At 51.1% G+C, this 18366-nt stretch overlaps 8 protein-coding genes across 8 annotated transcripts; 5 read left to right on the forward strand and 3 right to left on the reverse strand.

The window, feature by feature from the left end:
• Positions 1-1177: 1177 nt before the first annotated feature.
• Positions 1178-2041, forward strand: NCS57_01471700 (uncharacterized protein; the record flags this gene model as incomplete). Its single annotated transcript, XM_053064310.1, has 1 exon — positions 1178-2041. One exon carries the CDS (start codon positions 1178-1180, stop codon positions 2039-2041), a length of 864 nt encoding a protein of 287 aa, XP_052906194.1.
• A 2774-nt stretch (positions 2042-4815) lies between these two features.
• NCS57_01471800 (uncharacterized protein) lies at positions 4816-5871 on the reverse strand (the record flags this gene model as incomplete). The annotated part of the gene is made up of 1 exon (XM_053064311.1): positions 4816-5871. One exon carries the CDS (start codon positions 5869-5871, stop codon positions 4816-4818), a length of 1056 nt encoding a protein of 351 aa, XP_052906195.1.
• Positions 5872-7444: 1573 nt separating this feature from the next.
• On the forward strand, positions 7445-8347 carry NCS57_01471900 (uncharacterized protein; the record flags this gene model as incomplete). Its single annotated transcript, XM_053064312.1, has 3 exons — positions 7445-7909; positions 8022-8129; positions 8180-8347. 3 exons carry the CDS (start codon positions 7445-7447, stop codon positions 8345-8347), a joined length of 741 nt encoding a protein of 246 aa, XP_052906196.1.
• A 703-nt stretch (positions 8348-9050) lies between these two features.
• NCS57_01472000 (Histidinol dehydrogenase) lies at positions 9051-10489 on the forward strand (the record flags this gene model as incomplete). Its single annotated transcript, XM_053064313.1, has 3 exons — positions 9051-9424; positions 9486-10185; positions 10247-10489. The coding sequence occupies 3 exons, from the start codon at positions 9051-9053 to the stop codon at positions 10487-10489; spliced, it is 1317 nt and encodes a 438-aa protein (XP_052906197.1).
• A 650-nt stretch (positions 10490-11139) lies between these two features.
• NCS57_01472100 (Cupin-2 domain-containing protein) lies at positions 11140-11700 on the forward strand (the record flags this gene model as incomplete). Its single annotated transcript, XM_053064314.1, has 1 exon — positions 11140-11700. One exon carries the CDS (start codon positions 11140-11142, stop codon positions 11698-11700), a length of 561 nt encoding a protein of 186 aa, XP_052906198.1.
• Positions 11701-12271: 571 nt separating this feature from the next.
• NCS57_01472200 (uncharacterized protein) lies at positions 12272-14353 on the reverse strand (the record flags this gene model as incomplete). Its single annotated transcript, XM_053064315.1, has 2 exons — positions 12272-13420; positions 13478-14353. 2 exons carry the CDS (start codon positions 14351-14353, stop codon positions 12272-12274), a joined length of 2025 nt encoding a protein of 674 aa, XP_052906199.1.
• A 1203-nt stretch (positions 14354-15556) lies between these two features.
• NCS57_01472300 (FAD-binding PCMH-type domain-containing protein) lies at positions 15557-17135 on the reverse strand (the record flags this gene model as incomplete). Its single annotated transcript, XM_053064316.1, has 4 exons — positions 15557-16255; positions 16310-16431; positions 16492-16615; positions 16668-17135. 4 exons carry the CDS (start codon positions 17133-17135, stop codon positions 15557-15559), a joined length of 1413 nt encoding a protein of 470 aa, XP_052906200.1.
• A 375-nt stretch (positions 17136-17510) lies between these two features.
• Positions 17511-18317, forward strand: NCS57_01472400 (uncharacterized protein; the record flags this gene model as incomplete). Its single annotated transcript, XM_053064317.1, has 1 exon — positions 17511-18317. One exon carries the CDS (start codon positions 17511-17513, stop codon positions 18315-18317), a length of 807 nt encoding a protein of 268 aa, XP_052906201.1.
• Positions 18318-18366: the final 49 nt, after the last annotated feature.

Raw genomic sequence — 18366 nt, forward strand, 5'->3', positions numbered from 1 at the left:
TAAGCTTAATTATTGATCCGTGGCTGGCTGGTATATCACTCGGGTCAGCTTCAGTGGTGCCATGACATCGTCCACCTCTTGGCTGCTCCTCTACCATGGTCCAGACTCCCAAACATTGAGCTGTTTGCTCTACCTAGAAATAGTGTCTTGGTATTGTTGGCAGCGAGTCGGTTGGTCGGTCAGTCATTGTGAAAATATTTGAAGATCTGCATCGGCTAACCTCATTCAGGCACCCCCTGGTGAGACAAGGCAGACATCTCGCACTGGCTACCTATCAGGGTCAGCACCCCTTTTACTAGCAGGCTAGTCGAGCCGGGTCACTCTTCGGGTCTTGATTTCCGATTCTGCGGATCTGAGCGAGAGCCATGATGAAGGCAATCTTTCAGCTCCTTCCTGGGCTCATTCTTACAAGGGCGCTTTGTCGTCTGCTTAACATCAGGCGACTCTTCGGGCCATGTCTTGACGGCACTAGCTCACAGGGCGTGCATAATTAGCTCTCTTCGCTTCCATGCTCTCAACGCTTGTTGGGCCACCGCGATGAATCAAACGGGGTATCGGCCGGGACGTCGGTGGTCGGCCGGGGGGCATCGCTTTAGCCCCTGCGGCTGAATACGCTTATTGCCTGCCAAGCTCACTGAAAAGTGATCTGTCAAGGCTGGCTGAAGGCGCAGTTCCCAATCACAGGGCCCACGGGGCGATGGATGGATGCTGCAAGAGGTCTGACTTCGCTAAGCGATCCACTCACCTTTGTGTTTTCATCCCTGGCGCGTGGTTTCTTATCAGGATGCCAAGGCCAGCCAAGGGGTCATCAAACTCAATCGATTCCCTCCGGCTGTTCCGGCGGCTTTAACGGTACACACAACGAGGTTGACTGCGGAACCAGACTGCGGAAACATGCGCTGACGTGTCGGGGTTTTGATTGAAACTATTGAATTAATATATCAATAGTTTGCGCCTCACCTGGCTTGGACAGTTGATGTTGTTCGGTCATGCCTCTATTCGCCAAGCATGAAGAGTCTGGATGCTTCGAAGCCAACATCATGGAGCGATGGAGGAAGAGCATATAAATCAAGGTAAATGTCGCGTTTCATCAGACATGACCACTCACACAGCAACATCTTCCTCCGGCAAGACACGAGCTTCAATACAATCTATCCTCTAAGCCCAGCTCATCACGATGCGTTCCTTCATCCCCCTCGCCGCCGCTCTGGCTACCGTCTCCAACGCCCTCCCCTGCGCCGCTGAGTCCTGCCAGCTCAACGAGATCCCCTCTACCGTTGTCTGCGGCGGCAACGGCTATGTGGCCGCTACCGACACCCCGTGGTACAAGAAGTCCCAGGCCGAGGGCACCGTCGAGAAGTGTATTGATGCCTGCACGGGCGGATGCAAGGCCGTCAGCTTCGACACTCAGTACAAGACCTGCTACTTCTACTTCTCCGAGGTCAGCAAGATGAAGCTGTACGGAAAGTCTACCTTCAACTACTTCGACCGCGCTTGCACCTTTGAGACGACCCCCGAGAGCATCTGTGGTGGCAATGGCTACGTCGCCGCCACGAATACCCCGTGGTACAAGAAGTCGCAGACCGAGGGTACCATGGGCAAGTGCCTCGAGGCCTGCACGGGCGGATGCAAGGCCGTCAGCTTCGACACTCAGTACAAGACCTGCTACTTCTACTTTTCCGAGGTCACCAAGATGAAGCTCTACGGAAAGTCCAGCTTCCACTACTTTGACCGAGCCTGCAAGTTTGAGAACGTTGACCACACCGTCTGCGGCCAGCGCGGCTCGGTCGACGAGTCCGATCCGGAGCCTTATGATTCCAAGGTCATCTCCTCTGGGGTTAAGGATGAGTGTCTCGCCTACTGCCACAGCGATGCTAGCTGTGAATCTGTCCGCTACAGCCCGAGCGACAAGAAGTGCTACAAGTACGACGTCGCGGTGGCGGATGCTGGTGTCGAGTTCAGCGCAGAGGCCACCAGCTTGTGGTACGACGAGGACTGCTACAAGTGCACTGCCGCCCCCGAGCCCGTCGGCAAGGCCTAAACGAACGGAGGGAAATTTGTTGGAGGTCAGGTCTTGTCTGTTGGATAAGTGTCGGTCTTGGCATAATTGCTTGTGATGCGAGCTACAACCCTTTTTGCGATAGTGCTGGGTACTGGAGTCCATTCTTTTGATAACTCCCCGGTTGGATTCCATTATTCTGTACTCCGTAGTATATCAATAAAAGTTGACTTTGGCCCGCAATTGAAACGTTCCAAAACTTCTGGTTCACAATCTCTACACTGTGCTCTCTGATGTTGCAGCTGATGCTTTCTCTGAGGCGTGAAACCCTCAATAACACCTGTTGGTACTCCGTAGATAACAGGAGGCCTGGAGACCGGCCCGGCTCCCCGTGCTGAGTTTCTTTTGCACTTGACTGTTCTTTCTGTTGAGTTGCTCTGACGCCCCCGTCCCCTGCCTTTTGACCAAAGCCAGTCAGTGAAAGGTAACGTTAGTGGGTCTCCTATCCCTCGCTGGGCTGGCCTCTAGTTACTTAATTTAGGCGCATCTGCATGGCAGCTCGCTAAGCGGCAGTGGCTACAGTGGCTGGCTCGGGAAACAAGACGTCACGATCGGGGCTTGACCAGGGTATTTGCTGAGTCGATGAGGTACCGATGCCCACACGTTGGAAGAATCTCGATGGCACACTACCACGACTCTATCTGGGACCCATGCCTGATGACTTATTAGGGCAAATGCCTTGAGAATATGGGGAATTACAGGACGACGCCATGTCCAGTTGTTAGCCCGTCGTCAGCGGAGACGCTCCTCTACTGGAGGATCGTGGGGGTGGGTGGCTGGGGTCGGCCGCTGACGCTGATGGCTTGTTTAGTTCGTTTTGGAGGCGGCGCCTCAGAGATTAATTTCCGCAACTTTGCGCCTCAACATCCACAATATGCCTCATTATCATCAGCAATGGACTCGTCCAGTGGCTCTCTCGTAAAGCGGGCGAGGCTATCGGTCTACAAGCCATTGAACTTGACCGACTGATAGAAATACCTAGCGCAATGGGGTCAATCTGGTGTGTGAATGCTGTTTGAGGCTCTATCTGGACTGCACGTATTCGCTCAACGTCCGGGACAAGCGCCTCAATCGTCAAGCAGAGCGCAGGCCGACACATGGATTTGTCTGATGCTGAAGCCTGTCCATCAAGGTAGGGGATCAACTAAGACGTAGAAACACGAGATGAAATTGCCATTGCCGGGGCTTCAGGCAAGTCTGAGCCTCCAATCGATGTGCTAGCAGCGTGGAGTCTTTGATCACCCATTATCACATAGCACCATCAGCTATTTTGGTGAGGCATTTTGCTGTTTTGTCACCGCCGCAGTTTCACATAGCAATTGAATCAACCCTGTGTTCAAACTGTAACCAGGCCCTGCTTTTGTTTCTCGTAACAAGCATCGCGAATCTCGGTCATAGTAGAAGCCACCTTCATTAGGGGCCTTGACGATCTGTTTAACCCAGCACCGGGCCTGCAGGCGCTGGGAATATTGGTATATAGATTCCAGCTGGGAGAGAGGAGGGAATGATATGGATATCGCGCTTCTTTGATAAAGTTGGTGCTGTCTTTCCCTTTATCAACCAACCAATTATTCTAGAGAGCATTTGTTAAGACACAGGGGATGAAGACGGCCACCAAGCGGGTATCTTATCATGCTACTCAAGCTTTGCTAAGCATAGTCATTGCCCAGGCCACACAAGATGCTACTGCTGTGGAGCCAGTTTGCCGCCAAACTCGAGTCTGTTGGTCTCAAGGACGTTGTTCGCGCCTAGCCTCGAGCTACGCATGGTGTTAACCATCTGCTCCATCTTGCAGAAGCTGGCCACGAGCCACCAGATCAAACACTCCGGCTTCTAAGTATTTTCCAGTAAAATAGCTAGCACTGAACTGAAAGCTCGACAGCACATGCCCTAGCTGTCCAGGCATCATACCAGCTTAGCATCCATACTCATTCATCATACGAGTACCTGACGGTTCCCGAGAGAGAGCTGCGTTCAAGCTTCTGGGTCACCACGCGTTCCATGCACTACATATTAACACCCCAGCTCAAGCGCAAGCACACCATGATATACTATGAACATGCTTTATGCATCAATACCTGTAGCCGGAGTGCAAGTTGGCTACGGGACTCTTGATCGGATCGTGGACCGCCTCATTTGACGCTCTTCATCACGACCTGGAGCCTTGTTGAAGATAGATCGGCTGCCACTTTTTAGCCCAGGTGGTGAGAATGCGATCGTTATACACAAGATATCGTGGCCTACTCAGAAAAGCGAGACAAAACAGCATTTTGGTAAGGCAAATACAAAAAGAAGAAAACGAAAAGTGGTTCCGTAGGCCATTAACTCGTTTGCCCTTGAAACACCAACAACCAAATTGAGCCATGTCGCAGCAAAGGACAGGAGTTTACCAGGGTTCATATTAATGGCCTTTCAGGACTCCGGGTGAAAGTTGTCGACCGCATTGCCCAGGGGCCTTTTCAAGTGACCAATGTCGGGCATGTAAGCGAAGGCTGGTTATTACAAAAAGAAGAGATGATAGAGTCATAAAATTCGTTGTACAACTAGGGACATCCCCTTCAGGTTATCAGCACCATGAAAACGTGAGCTGGCTAGCGAGATTTAGGGATATGAGATGGGGGTAGAAAGGGTAGATATAGTGTATGGGCCTCGATAGGCTTCCGGCAGTGGTAGGGCCACCTTTTCTAACTTCAAGTGTACGGGGATGATCAAATACAACTTGGTCGAGCTGACCAGCTTTCTACACCATCATGAGGTCACCAGACAGCAAGAATCGACACAAGGATTGCCCCCAGCACCAAGCAATTTCCAGTCTCCAACATCGCTCCTGCATTCTTGGAGCTGGACTCCGTAGCCTTGCCCTTACTCTCCGAAGAGCTTTCAGTGGGGATTGACGTAGACTTGCTCCCACTGGAATCCCCCTTGCTTCCAGAACCGGCCTTATCAGCAGCGGCTGTGATGGTATAGACAACACCATCACCTCCATTGGTGTATGTGAATATATGACCGCTTGCTGGAGCTGTGACTGTGCCTGGACCGTTACTCAAGGTAGCTGTACCGGTCTTGAGCGAATCATCGGGCTTGTAAAAGGTGCTAACGCCATCCAGCGAGAAAGAGAGATCGGAACGACAATCATAGGTATCCATGTACTTTCCGCACGTATCGAATTGGACGTTCAATTGTGTCTCGAGCTGGGAAATCTCGGCGAGTCCGGCGAACTTGGGATCCGTGTCAGGACAGATCTCGACAATACTAGCGAGTGTTAGTAGTGTTTGAAACTCGGAGTGAATTCGTGCTTGCCTTGAAAGAGCTCCGCTGATTTCACAACAGGAGCAGCCTTGCATTCGCTGCAGGTTGCTTCCTGCATCGGCAGAATCGGAATCGTCCGAACACGTTTCGGTTTGTTGAATGGCGTCGTGAATGGCGAGATAAACCTTGCCAAGATTGCACGAACATGAGCTGGGGGCCTGCTTCGGAGCAGGAAAGTATGGGACGGGGAGTTTCGCAATTGGGCAGTTCTGGAGGTAAGAGACGATGTACTCCTGATAGTCGCATTCCCAGACTTTATTCCAACAGAAAGCGGCGTAGCAGTTGTAGTTGTTGACGTAGTCTTGACAGCCACACGCGAGGATCTCCTTTTGGCTGTCGTCTCGATGAGCCTGATTGATGCAGCTTGTTGTCTTCTTGTTCGCAGAAGTTTGGCAACTCTCGAATCCTGCTGCGTCGGCACAACCCGTACTCTTTAGGCTCACATCTGCAGCCGTGGCTAGCACACCAAAGCCGAGGAGCAAAAGGCGATATGCTTGTACCATGTTGGCGAACTCGAATCGCGGGAGGGGGGATGAAATGGGGATCGAGGATCGCGGTTGAGCATGGGCTCTGTTGCAATTAATATAACTAAACGGTGCGGCTGAGCTTTGGATGGCCAACTGGGCTGGCGATGGAGGTCCAAGGATCAAGCACATCAGCAGCCTCGAAGCTTCACTAGATTCGGTTACCTTTACCGCATCTCATTCCGTCACATACGGGCGGCAATTATCCCTACTGGTTCCAGAGCCGCGAATGAAGCCCGGAGTTGTCGTGTTGAAAAGTCCGGGGCCGAGATATCCGGAATCTGCCTCGTTAGAACTGAAGGTGCAGGACACTAATGCCTTTTAGTCCCGTGTTGATATTGGGCCCCATAACAGCCGTGCCGCAATTCCGGGCGGACAGGTATGCGGTATCGAATCCGGACCGACAATCCATACTCTAGCTGAGCCTCTAATTACTGGAAAATCTATGTTTAGTTCAAAAGGCAGAGACAGAGGGGCTGATATGGATGAAGAGGTCGAGTTAGTGATTAAGGTGGGTGTCGGGGAGGGAGAGAAACGTGACAGTTCCGAACTGGGAACATCGTGTCCGCAGCTGGCAGAAGGCTAAAAAACCACGTCAAGGGACACATTTAGATAAATTTCTATAAAGATGTTCTGACTTTTTGTAAACTAAAGAGCAAGGCGAATACTAATAGAGTTTAAATTATATCATGCTTACCTATATAACAACTTTAGTTCTACATTTACCTAGATGTGTGATTCATTAGACGGTCCTGCATGGTAGTTAACTCATCTTACTCGCTAGGATCAAAAATAGCTCCTCTCCAACGATGGGCTGGCTGAAGCACATACTTAGGCTTGCACCAGTAAGGCAGAAGATAAGGCACCATGTTGTGCTTGGCTGGTAGGTGCTGTCTGAGTAGATGAACTTTGTCGAACCGTTTGTCTCAGAAAGGCGGCAGGAGACCGCCTGATATGACGAGATATGGATAGACAGAAGAGTTAAGCCAGATAACGTTTCAAGCCTTTGAACAAGGGCAATTCATGTCCGTCCTTCAGCCTTGCTAACTCAGAGAGATTCCAGTTGGCATAAACGGCGCCAGATTTCTTCACTTTAGCTGACACAGAAGGACGCTTCGTCGGAAAATACCTGGCCAATGAGCGAACCCGAAGTTGACTCGCAGAACGGCAGTGGAACCAACTTACACCGAGCGGACAAGGAAGGGAGGGTCAACCCCATCTAACCCTGGTTGCTTTTGTGGCCGCTTTTAGTAGTTAGACGGTAGGACATGTGAATTTCAACTGGGCAATCTTAGACTAGACACTATGCAATAGCCCCTAGGGCGGCAGACGCTCCCGTCAAGCGTACGACGTGGGGAGCGATTTCCACTCTTCGGGCCCACCTGTGAGGAGACTTGTTGGGAACTTGGTAAATACTCGGAACGGGAGTGGAGGGAATTTTAGTCAGAGGCAACTGGACTATAAAATCAGCCGCAGGGCAAATCACAGTCTATAACTAGATCAATCTCTTTCCACTGTACAGAACTCCCATGGCAGTCTTCAAAGCACTATAATGTCTCAAGCGAAAGTTGCACTCGTCACAGCTGCCAGCAGTGGGCTCGGCGCCGCCATTGCCCGCATGTTAGCCGTTGATCTCGGCATGAATGTGGTTATCAACTTCAACAGCAACGCATCGCGTGCAGAACACCTTGTGAAAAGCATACAAGACGAATTCAATGCAACGCACACTAAAGGTCGAGTATCGATTCAATCCATACAAGCGGACATGTGCGACAAGTCCCAAGTCAAATCTCTCGTCACAAATGCAGCCGCTAGGTTTGGAGGTCGCCTAGATATCGTCATCTCCAACGTCGGATGGACTCGCATGCGTAATTTCTCAGACTTGGAAGACAATATCGATGAGGACGATTGGGACCGCTGCTTCACTGCCAACGTGAAAAGTCATCTGTGGCTCTTCCATGCGGCAAAGAAGTATCTCGAAGAAAGCAACTTGCGAGACGCTGGAGCTGCGGCGTTTGTAAGCACAGCGAGTTTGGCGGGAGTCAAACCCAGCGGGAGCAGTGTGGTAATTTGCCCTACTTCTTAACCGATACGACTAATGGCTGATTGCTCCTGGTACGCTCTCGTAGCCTTACGCAGTCACAAAGTCGGCACAGATTCACCTTGGCAGGTGTCTCGCTACTCTAGCAGCTCCGTCTATAAGAGTCAACACCATATCTCCTGGAATTCTACTCACGGTCAGTTCGGTCCGGTTGCAAGTGATACGCATAATCACTTACCTATCCAGGAATGGGGCCTTTCGTTCCCACCTCAGCGGCTTGAACTTGCTCGGAAATCCAACAAGCTGGATCGATTTGCTACGGTAGAGGATGTTATACAGCAAGTCAAAGTCTTTGTGGTGTCTAAGTCGGTCACTGGTCAGAATGCCATTATTGATGCAGGCTTCACCCTTTGACGAGTATACAAATACGGTTATGGGCGGAGGGAGGTCTTTGATCAAAGGCTATTGAAGATGCAGTCAAGACTGAAGGCAGAATAAGTGTAGATGCAAGAGTTGAAGTAGATAGCGAGAGTCTGGGGGCCAGGCTGCCATTTCTACCCTCTTCAAGAAGAGAGAAACTGGATTCATTAGGTTTGGCTGTCATTGAAGACTACTGGAGTATGATCTGAATCAAAAGGGTTTGCTCAATAGCTGCCTAATAGCTGTCTAATATCGAGACACACGTAAAATCACACCTTCACGCGGTTTCTTGATGTTCGCCTTCTCACTCCAAGGCAGGGTCATCTCATACAGGTTGGGATGTATGTAGTTCCTACTCTATGATACTCGGAGTGACTGTTGCTTACAGCCATTGCCGAATCTCACTGGTGAGGTTGCCGGATGAAAGTGGGTTGACGAATGAGCCCCTTGGTGCTGGTGCAATGGGGGAGGGCCGCCCACATTTCCGATCCCCTCCCCCTCAAAGCCGACGAGGCCACACAGAGCCGATAGACCTGGGCGACACAACGACGAGATACAGACTTGCCTGAAGTTGATGACAATAGGCAATAACAATAAAAGAAGAAGACCCTGTATCCTTGTCTACATAATAACATCGTGAAAATTCACAAGTACTCCCTAATCTGGCTAGTTACCCTCTTATCACGCCAAAGCCATCATGACCCGTACATACGTTAAACGACCCGCTGCTTCTGGTGCATCTAGGACCAAAACAAACGGATCACCGGTTGATGTAGCGGGAATAGTGAAAGGAGTGATCGACACCGTTCGTCAGCAGGGCGACGGCGCTGTTCGTCGATACAGCGAGCAGTTCGACAAATGGTCCCCTGTCAGCTTCGAGCTATCCAAGAAGGATATCGAGCAAGTCATGGCCGAGCTCCCGGAGCAGGTGATCCAAGACATCAAAACGGTTCAGGCAAATGTGCGGAAATTTGCCGAGGCCCAGAAGGACTCACTGAAGGAATTTGAACTCGAAATGGCCACTGGCGTCGTGCTAGGCCAGAAGAACAATCCGATTGACTCAGTAGGCGCGTGAGTTCTCTTGACCGCCCACTCGCTGATCAAGGTGCATTGGGACTGACTGTTGAGACAGATATATCCCGGGCGGGCGGTATCCATTGTTAGCTTCCGCACACATGACTATCCTGACCGCCAAGGTAGCTGGTGTGAGGAACGTCGTAGCCTGTACGCCCCCAGCCGCAGGCAAGCTTCCTCTGGCAACAGTCGCTGCCATGCATCTCGCAGGAGCAGACCAGATATTCATTCTCGGCGGCATCCAGGCTATCGCAGCCATGGCCGTCGGAACTGAGACAGTCCCAAAAGTGGACTTTATCGCTGGCCCAGGGAATGCCTTTGTTGCTGAAGCCAAGAGGCAGTTGTTTGGCGAGATCGGCATCGACCTCTTCGCTGGGCCGACCGAGGTGCTGGTTGTCGCTGACGAGACGGCTGATCCCTACACCGTCGCCACAGATCTCCTCAGTCAAGCTGAGCACGGGCCGGACACGCCAGCTGTTCTGATAACCACTTCGGAGGATCTAGCCAAGCGTACTATAGAGTACTGCGACCAACAGTTGGCCACTTTGAAGACGGCAGCGGTGGCCAGTGTTTCATGGCAGGACTTTGGTGAGGTGATTGTCACTGACACCATCGATGAGGCTTATCAAGTTGCCGATGAGTTCGCCTCAGAGCATGTTCAAATCCTCACAGCAAACCCCAGAGACGCCCTCACCAAGATGCAGCATTATGGCGCTCTTTTTCTCGGGCCTATGACTTGTGTCTCGTTCGGTGACAAGGTGGGCAGACACCCCGACACCTTTCAGCTACTCTCTCATCATACTGATGTCTTTCACATAGTGCATCGGAACCAACCATGTTCTGCCTACCAAGCATGCAGCCAGGTACACTGGAGGGCTATGGGTGGGTAAGTTTCTCCGTACTGTCACCTACCAGGAGGTCACATCTGCCGAAGAGAGTGGCAAGCTTGGTCGCCTTTGTGGCAGAGCTGCTAGAGTAGAGCTTTTTGAGGGCCATGCGAGATCGGGGGACATCCGCGCAAGCCTGTACCTAAAGGATAAGTTTGACTGGGTCAAACCATAGGAAGATTGGGTTCAATAAATAATGGGTTTTCCATTCAGAAGGAGAATTCTTTATACATCACTCTCTAGCTATTTTACCTCGGTTTGCCTATGATTACGCCACAAAATGCCAGTGACCTAGGCCTCTCCTTAGGTGACCATGCCGTTGAAGATCTGCACTTGAATCAAATACTCCTGGACCTTTACTAAACTTACAAGATTTAATTCAACTGTCTCATATCTATGTTGGGAAGTGCACGGCAAATGGGCAGTTTGGATTCCACACTTCTCTCAATATCCCAAGTAATTGTTATGGTGGAAAGAATAATGACTGACAGAAAGTCTCTCATGAGCCCCACGACGCTTGCCTAACAATTGTAGCTTGCCTGGAAGCACGGACGAGGTGTCGAGCGAGACTTCTTCCGCTACTCGAAAGTCCTGCGTTCGGAACTATGCCTCGCCCGCCTCGGAATGTGGACTTGTTCCCGCGGGGGATCAGAACGATGGCCGAGTGTGGGCAAGCCTCGACAGCCCATCGGCCCCCTGAAACCACGCGGAATTTCCGGTTTCCCGTACCATCTTGGGGGTATTTCAGTGGCATCTGGATCTTGGCTGGAAGCATTCTGGCCATGCACGTTAGTTACCCCTTTTGGATCAAAGTCTTCAAACACAATGGCCTCATCAGACAATACGCGCAAGGATATCAGACCAATCCAGCGGTTCATCACCACGCACACATCCGATGGCAAGACTACCTTTTCTGATGCCATATCAGAAGAGGCCCCCTTTCAGACTCTTCCTGACAATGTCGACTTTGCGCTCTGCTACGCCACGGATCAGTTTCCCGTCGCACTAGAAAATGGCCGAGACATCGACACCTACCAACATTATACCCAGAATCTACCTGGTATAACCATCCCATCGGGCACTGTCTTGAGAGTAGTAGACATGCCCCCAGGTGCATTGTCTCCGATGCATCGCACCATCAGCCTGGATTTTGGAACCGTCCTCGAAGGCGAAGTCGACTTGATCCTGGACTCCGGGGAAAAGCGGACGATGAAAAGGGGCGATATTTCCGTCCAGAGGGGAACAAACCACGCTTGGAAGAATAGGAGTGACACGTCGTGGGCAAGAATGTTGTATGTCTTACAACCGGCTGAGCGTCTGGTAATTGGGGGCAAGGAAATGACGGACAACTCGACAGACACAATTCCGGGGTATGACAAGGATTGAAACGTAGACAAAGGTTATCATAGGTTGATAGACAGCAAATTTGTTGCCTAATCTTGAGCTGCCTTTTTTGGTCATCATGGAGGCTTTGCTGCTCGCAAACGTCCCTAATTATCTTGGCTTACAATCAAGTCTTTGGAAACATACTCTCCATAGAATGTGTCTTTGCCGTAAGGGCCATGAGTCACCAACACTGGCACTTTTTCACCCTGCTTTGTAGATTCCGGGCGATAGACATTGCACCTCACGAGCCCCTTGCTTGACTAGAGCGTTATTGTTGCATTCTGCTCATACACATTAGGGAACGAATCAGTGTCCACGGTGTGTAGATCGTGGCGGATTTCTGTCGGTATGTTTGCTGAGCCTTGGAGCAAAGCATCTACAGTGCGGAACTTGAAGCTGTGATTATTGATACTCGATGGCTGGTTCAATTGATATGGTGTCTCATCTCTCAGTCTCTACGTCTCGTGCTACAAACTCGAGGAGGTCCGCTCGGCCCCTCCCCCACATCTCCGGGTATGTACCCGACGTGGAGACACAATACGCGACGTGCTCTATCTAGATGCTGTTTGTATCAAGCTGCGCGGTAGTCTCGGATGCTTGTCGCGGCCCGGCCGAGATTGCCGAGCAGCTGTTGAAGATTCTCGACCAGAGGCGGAAGAGCCTCGCAGTGTGCAAAGTTGGCCCCCAAAATCCCAACAACATTGTCAACAACCGCTTCTTGGTCCATCAGTGAGATACACACGTCATCGCTTTGCGAAGAATGCGGTCTGATTGAAGCCATGGCTGGTTTCCCGCGACTAATAAACCTCTGTATGGTCGGCGAGTCAGGCCCATTCAGACAGACAGCTGCGCCTGTTGGCTGTAACGATTGCTCCCTGTCAAGACCATTGACTTGAGAGACTACCGCGTAAGCCCAGAGGGCAAGGTTGGCTTGGTATAGGGCAATAGTATAGAATCCTCGAAGCTGGGCTGGTGCGAATTGCTCTGCCGCTCGCAGGACCTGGCCAGCATGCCAGATGGCCTTCCTCGCCTCCTCGCTGCTAGCCCAGTCCGAGAGTAAGGGTAGTGCGTGGCGTGCATCATTCTGGTCTCCCTTGCCTGCGAAGAGTTCGACCTCCTCAAATGGCATGTGCAGGTGCATCTGGACCAGCTCGTATAGTAGTGTAGATGACGCATCATGGGAGGGTGTTTCCTCTTCCGGCATGTTCAAGACAAAGCATTTGAGAGTCTGCAATATCTCTTGGTGCCGAAGCTTGGATGCTGCATCAGAGTGTTTTGGCTTGCCCAGCACGGCCTCCGTCTGGAGGCCTTGCCAAATCATACCCCAGATCCCACAGAGTATGATCAACCGACAGAAGGAGATGTCATACGTGTCGTCAATCTCGGCAGACTCTCGAAGATATAACAGCAGGCTCAGCCTGTTTTCGTCACGTTCTTTTCTCAGGTACTGGGCCTTCCACGCTTCCGCATTCGGGGCAAGCCACAAATCTCTTGACTCAGGCATTGGCGTCTTGAACTCGGAAAAGGATAACAACGGCTGGGTTGACATGCCGATACTGACTTGGGTGTCCATGATGAATGTATGGTATACTAGTCGGTTAGAGCTCTCTTGTTCAATCCAAGCTAGCCACTTCTTTTGCAAAACATCACCCACATCCTCTGGCAGCGGAGGAGAAGCGGATTGATCAGCTCTGCCAAATTTACCACCTCGTCGTAGCATCTACAACTCATTTAGTATGTAAAAACCGACCACTCGAGACATTGAAAGAAGAAATACCGTGTATGGCATCTGGCGCTGGCTCTCTGCAATCTCCATCTTCCTCTTAAGACCGCTCCATAGCCCCATCTCAATGTCAAGGACAAAAGCCTGTAAAGCGTCCAGAGCTCTCGTCAATGAGTTGGCTTGCTCAAACATCTTGGGCAGCGATACGCGCACTACCTCATGGAGAGAGAATCCTAGTGAATGCAGGACCTTGGAGTCGGCGAATGTGGTTGCAATGTTGGCGAGAGCCAAGATAAACTCAGGCCCTTGCTCATTGGGTTCAAACGAGGGACCATGAATGAAAGAGTCAGGTTGGCTCCGATGATGAGTGAAGAAGCTCTGGATGAGCTTGGATAATATCTCGGGGGTGGGAAATGCTCGGATTATGGCGAGCTTGCTCTCGGGTTTGCAAGCATTCAGCGTCAGCAGCAGCATCTGGTCTCTGAGGCTGCTATGAAGTGGGCTGAATTGTTGAGAGGGGTTCTCATCAAGACCTGACAAGATCATGGGATCATGTGGGCTCTCCCCAAGGACGGAGAGAGCCTTGGTATTCGAGTTGATATGATCCCGTTGAGTAGGCTCCCACATGCCCAATGCAGATTCCTTATAGGCTGCATGGCCAAGTGCAAGAGGTCGACCATCAGAGTCAAGTTTCTGAGGCTGCGAGGGAACAACGACAGAAGACTTGGGTTCTAACAAGATTCCATTATAATAGAATGAAGGGCTGCACGGTAAATCTCCGAGGCCCATGGCGACATCGTCAAACCTCATGTCACTGTCAGCTCTGAAATCTAACAGACCGTGAGATTGAAGCGGATCATATGCAGGGTCAATGCTAGTCCAATCGATTTGCTCGATTGAACGGCCAGGGTCACCATGTGTCGGTGTCATGACGCCTCGTAAGAAGGTTGAAAAGTCATGCTCAAGAAAAGGCAAGTGACTGGACTGCTCAAGGATGGATAATGGCTGGATTTGCTCTATTTGATCTCTCAGTTAGCATGTGAAGCGGATAAAATAGAAACATTTTATAATCACCGTCCGTCGTTTCTGATCTGGCTTGTGTTATACGTTTCTCTCCAACAACAATACTCCGCGCTTCCCGTTCACAGGGGACGCCTTTAGAGACACAGCGCTTGCAAGAGGCGTCCTCGTCGCACTTGAGTTTAGATGCCGCACATGCTTTGCATGCTTGGGAGACTCGAGGTGCGAGAGCTGAGGCACGCTTCTGACGCTTGCTTCCAGGCTCACTGGGGTCATGACATGTTGCATGGCGTTTGAGCAGATCTCTGTTTGCGTCGAATTAGCGTGTTGCTCGATTCTAGGGAGTGACTAGCACCAACTGTCGTCCAAAGGCCTTGTCGCACACCTCGCATCGAAAGGGTCTATCCTGCAAGTCTTTGAGGTTTCAGCTGGAGGCTCACGGGAAGAGGGGCGACTAACGAGATCGAATGTGACGCGTAAGATGATCGACGCGTCCAAAGGTTCGCTGGCAATAGGAACACTGAAAGTGGTTGCGGGGAGTCACTGAGGAAGGTTGCTTTTCCTGTGAAGCTTCCATGGTCACTGACGTTTCGAAGGATACATATGAGGCCTGTGCCTCGACAGGGAAGAAGATGCCATTTGATATGGTCCTGAGGCATCCGGACCCTTGCCGTCTAGACTGCCGAGTGTGACTGAAGGTGGCTACCCCGCAAAAACCCCAGACCGCGTCGGGAGTCCACACAAGCATGGAGGTTTGACAGCCAATCATCTTCTCCTAGAAGCATCCTCATCCCGCCAATTGGCAGGGGTTTCTATCCAATCGTTAGACCGAAAGCCCATCCGCAAGATTCCCGACTTGTACTAGCGTACGTCGCCTGTACAAAGCGACTCAATGGAGCGAAGTCGGAGAGCGGGAGACGACACTCACAAATGTCTCAAAACTGATTTCTTCATGAAGAGCTGCCAGTTATCTACAACAACCTATAGAAATTGACGTTCGATTTGATGGGGACTTGTTGTACTGGAAAAGAAAGTTTCCTGGAGTGTGAATATTTCCCATGATGTTGATTTCTTGCTGGCTATAGAGTAGTAGTCTTGACAGGGTTAGAGTAACTATACATTTTGCAGACCATTGACACCGCTCTTGTCTCCTTCATCTAGATAACCAGCAATTGTTCCACAAGAATCCCACTTCTTCCTGATATCCATCAATCGTTTTCCCTGTTCCTGCCCCCAGAACCTTGTCAGACGCTTCTGGAAGTCAGAATCTCCCAGATATGCTCCATCAGATTTACTCTTGACCTGCTCCATGATTTTGCTAACCCAAGATTGACACTTGGGGTCTTCCGACTCGTCTTCCCAAATAACATAAGTGGCAAAGTAGTGATCGGTCTGCATGGAGAGAGCCATGTCGTCCATGGTGCCACCCTCAACACTTCGCCTTGAGCCTGGTGCCATCGAGTACCACAACGAGAAAGACTTTTTGGTAGGTAACGAAGTAAAAGACTGTTTGAGTACGGAGACAACATCTGCATCGTTCTGGACGTAACAGTTGTCGACTGCATACCTGTGGCCATCTGGGTTGGCGGCGTGCTGGTCGTCGTATTGTTCAGCAAGCGAGGTCGGCTTGCAAAACCATGAGTCCACATGTCCTGGTGGTGCCGAGTCTTGCGCTGGTTGCAGAGCGGCCTGAGCTTCCTCTTCGCTGTTTTTGAATGTCACGAAGAGGACCGTGATATGCTCTCCCTCTCGTCCTTGTATGTGGTTTCCCACTGCAACAATTTCTGTGCTCTCGTCGAAATCAGATGTGATCTGGGCTTGCTGGTGAGTGACGTGCTAAGGATAATCAATGAGCGTTCGACGTACCCCGAGTACCCATGAAAATGCTCTTTCGTAATCCTGCTTCTCGTAGATGTAGATGGAGGATCGCATGTGGGTGAAGGCAGGAATTGTCTGCAAATGAAAGCGGGTTACGACAGCTGGAAATCCTGGTAAAAAGTCAGAACTCCAGACTCCTAGTCAAGGCTGAATTGTATCTGCTGAGTTACCTGGACCAGCTCCTCGCGCTGCCCAATACAGATCACTGTTGTCGTTTCTATCGCAGTGCTTCTTTTCTCCGTTGGCAGTAACCACATCGACAGCCAGAAGCCTTTCGCATGCGAAGCCCCAATTCTTGATGTCCCACGCGTTAGCAGCATCCGGGTCATCAATTTTGCGTAGTTACCTTGCAATTCCACCCCATACCCCCTTGTAGTAGAAAACCCCCTAGAGCAACCTCTGGGCAGTGACCACCGGGAAACATGCGTCCACGCTGTCCCAGCAATTTGTTGACCATTCTTCCTGTCATGCTGGGGGACACTTGCGCCACTCCAGTGTTGTCATCCAATAGAAAATCATGATACTTGCCCAGATCAATCAGAATCGCACCCTCCCTCACACTCCAGGCTGCCCAGCTGTGCCCACCGGACCGTACTGACACTCGTGTTCCCAGAGTACGGGCGAGGCGGACAGCATCTACAATATGTTCCTCTCTAGTTGCTTCGACAACTGCGAGCGGCTGCCTCGACGGCCGCCGGTGATTGAAGACACGGCCGATCCTGGCCTTTTCCCAAAGGATGCTGTCTTGCCAAATGATAGGGAAGGAGGAGGGTAGCTGCGAGCGGGCAATCGCGATTTCTTTGTTGTTGACCATGATGAACGAGAATGGAAAGGTTGTTTGTTGATGACATGTGTCTGGCTGGAAGTGCTATATGTCGATCAAGGTTCTGGTAGCTAAATACTGGCATTAATTTCCACAAGACTAACGAAAAACTGGTTAGCCTAAGCTTCAATCCGTGCCCCCCGGAAAAGGATGGCTATCTAGACGCGGCAAAGGGCGCAAGCGGTCACTCATCCGGGCAGCCCGGGACCACTCTCCCACATCCCGAGAGCGCGGGGCGAGGCGTCATATCGCGTCCTCCCCCACATCCAGAAACGGCTAAGAAGGGCGATGACCGGTCTAAAAGAATGCACGGGGGTTAATATCGAGACTGGTGGCAATCGTGGTAACGAGACATCCATTTCAACAATGTCTCTCATGGCTAGATACGCTACACCAAACTCGACAGACCTGGCATCACAAACTCTGTCAGGAAAAGTAGCCATCGTTTCAGGCAGCGACAGCGGAATTGGCTACGCTATTGCGAAAGAGCTTGCGTCTCGTGGAGCACATGTCGCCATAAATTATCCTTTCTCAACTCTTGCAGAGAAGGCCAATGAAGCAGCCGCGAGACTGCCAACCAGGTCTATTGCTGTTTGTGCCGACATGAGCACAGTCGACGGTCCCAAAACCCTGGTAGAGTCAACCGTCCAAAAGTTCGGACGGCTGGATATTGTCGTCAACAATGTGGCTATAGCAGTCAACAAGCCATTTGAAGAGCAGACCTTGGACGACTGGGATCTGCTGGTCAACATCAACGGGCGAGCAACCTTTCTGCTTACGCAGCAAAGTCTCTCCCATCTGACCAAAGGGAGCGGACGAATCGTCAACATCTGCTCGGCAAGCTCACGAGGTCCTCCCCCGTTACAGACTATCTACGCAGGTACCAAGGGCATGGTGGACTCCTTCACAAAATGCTGGGCCAAGGAACTGCCTCCAAAGTACGGCTGCACAGTGAATGCCGTGTCTCCTGGGCCAACTGAGACAGAAGGCTTTCTGGCGGCTGGGGAGGAGGCTATGCGTATTTTGCAGCCAACAATTGATGCCACGCCTGCGGCAAAGCGAATGGGAAAGCCGGATGAGATTGCCTTTGCTGTTGGGTTTCTCTGCGAGGAGCGTGCAAGCTGGGTTAATGGTGTTCATTTAGCTGTTAACGGGGGTCTCCATATTGATTAGTCCTGTTAAATTGAGTTGCCTTGACCATGGCTCAACGGTGCCCTTGGAC

The sequence above is a fragment of the Fusarium keratoplasticum genome, chromosome 14, assembly GCF_025433545.1.
Source record: "Fusarium keratoplasticum isolate Fu6.1 chromosome 14, whole genome shotgun sequence".
Lineage (NCBI taxonomy): Eukaryota > Fungi > Ascomycota > Sordariomycetes > Hypocreales > Nectriaceae > Fusarium > Fusarium keratoplasticum.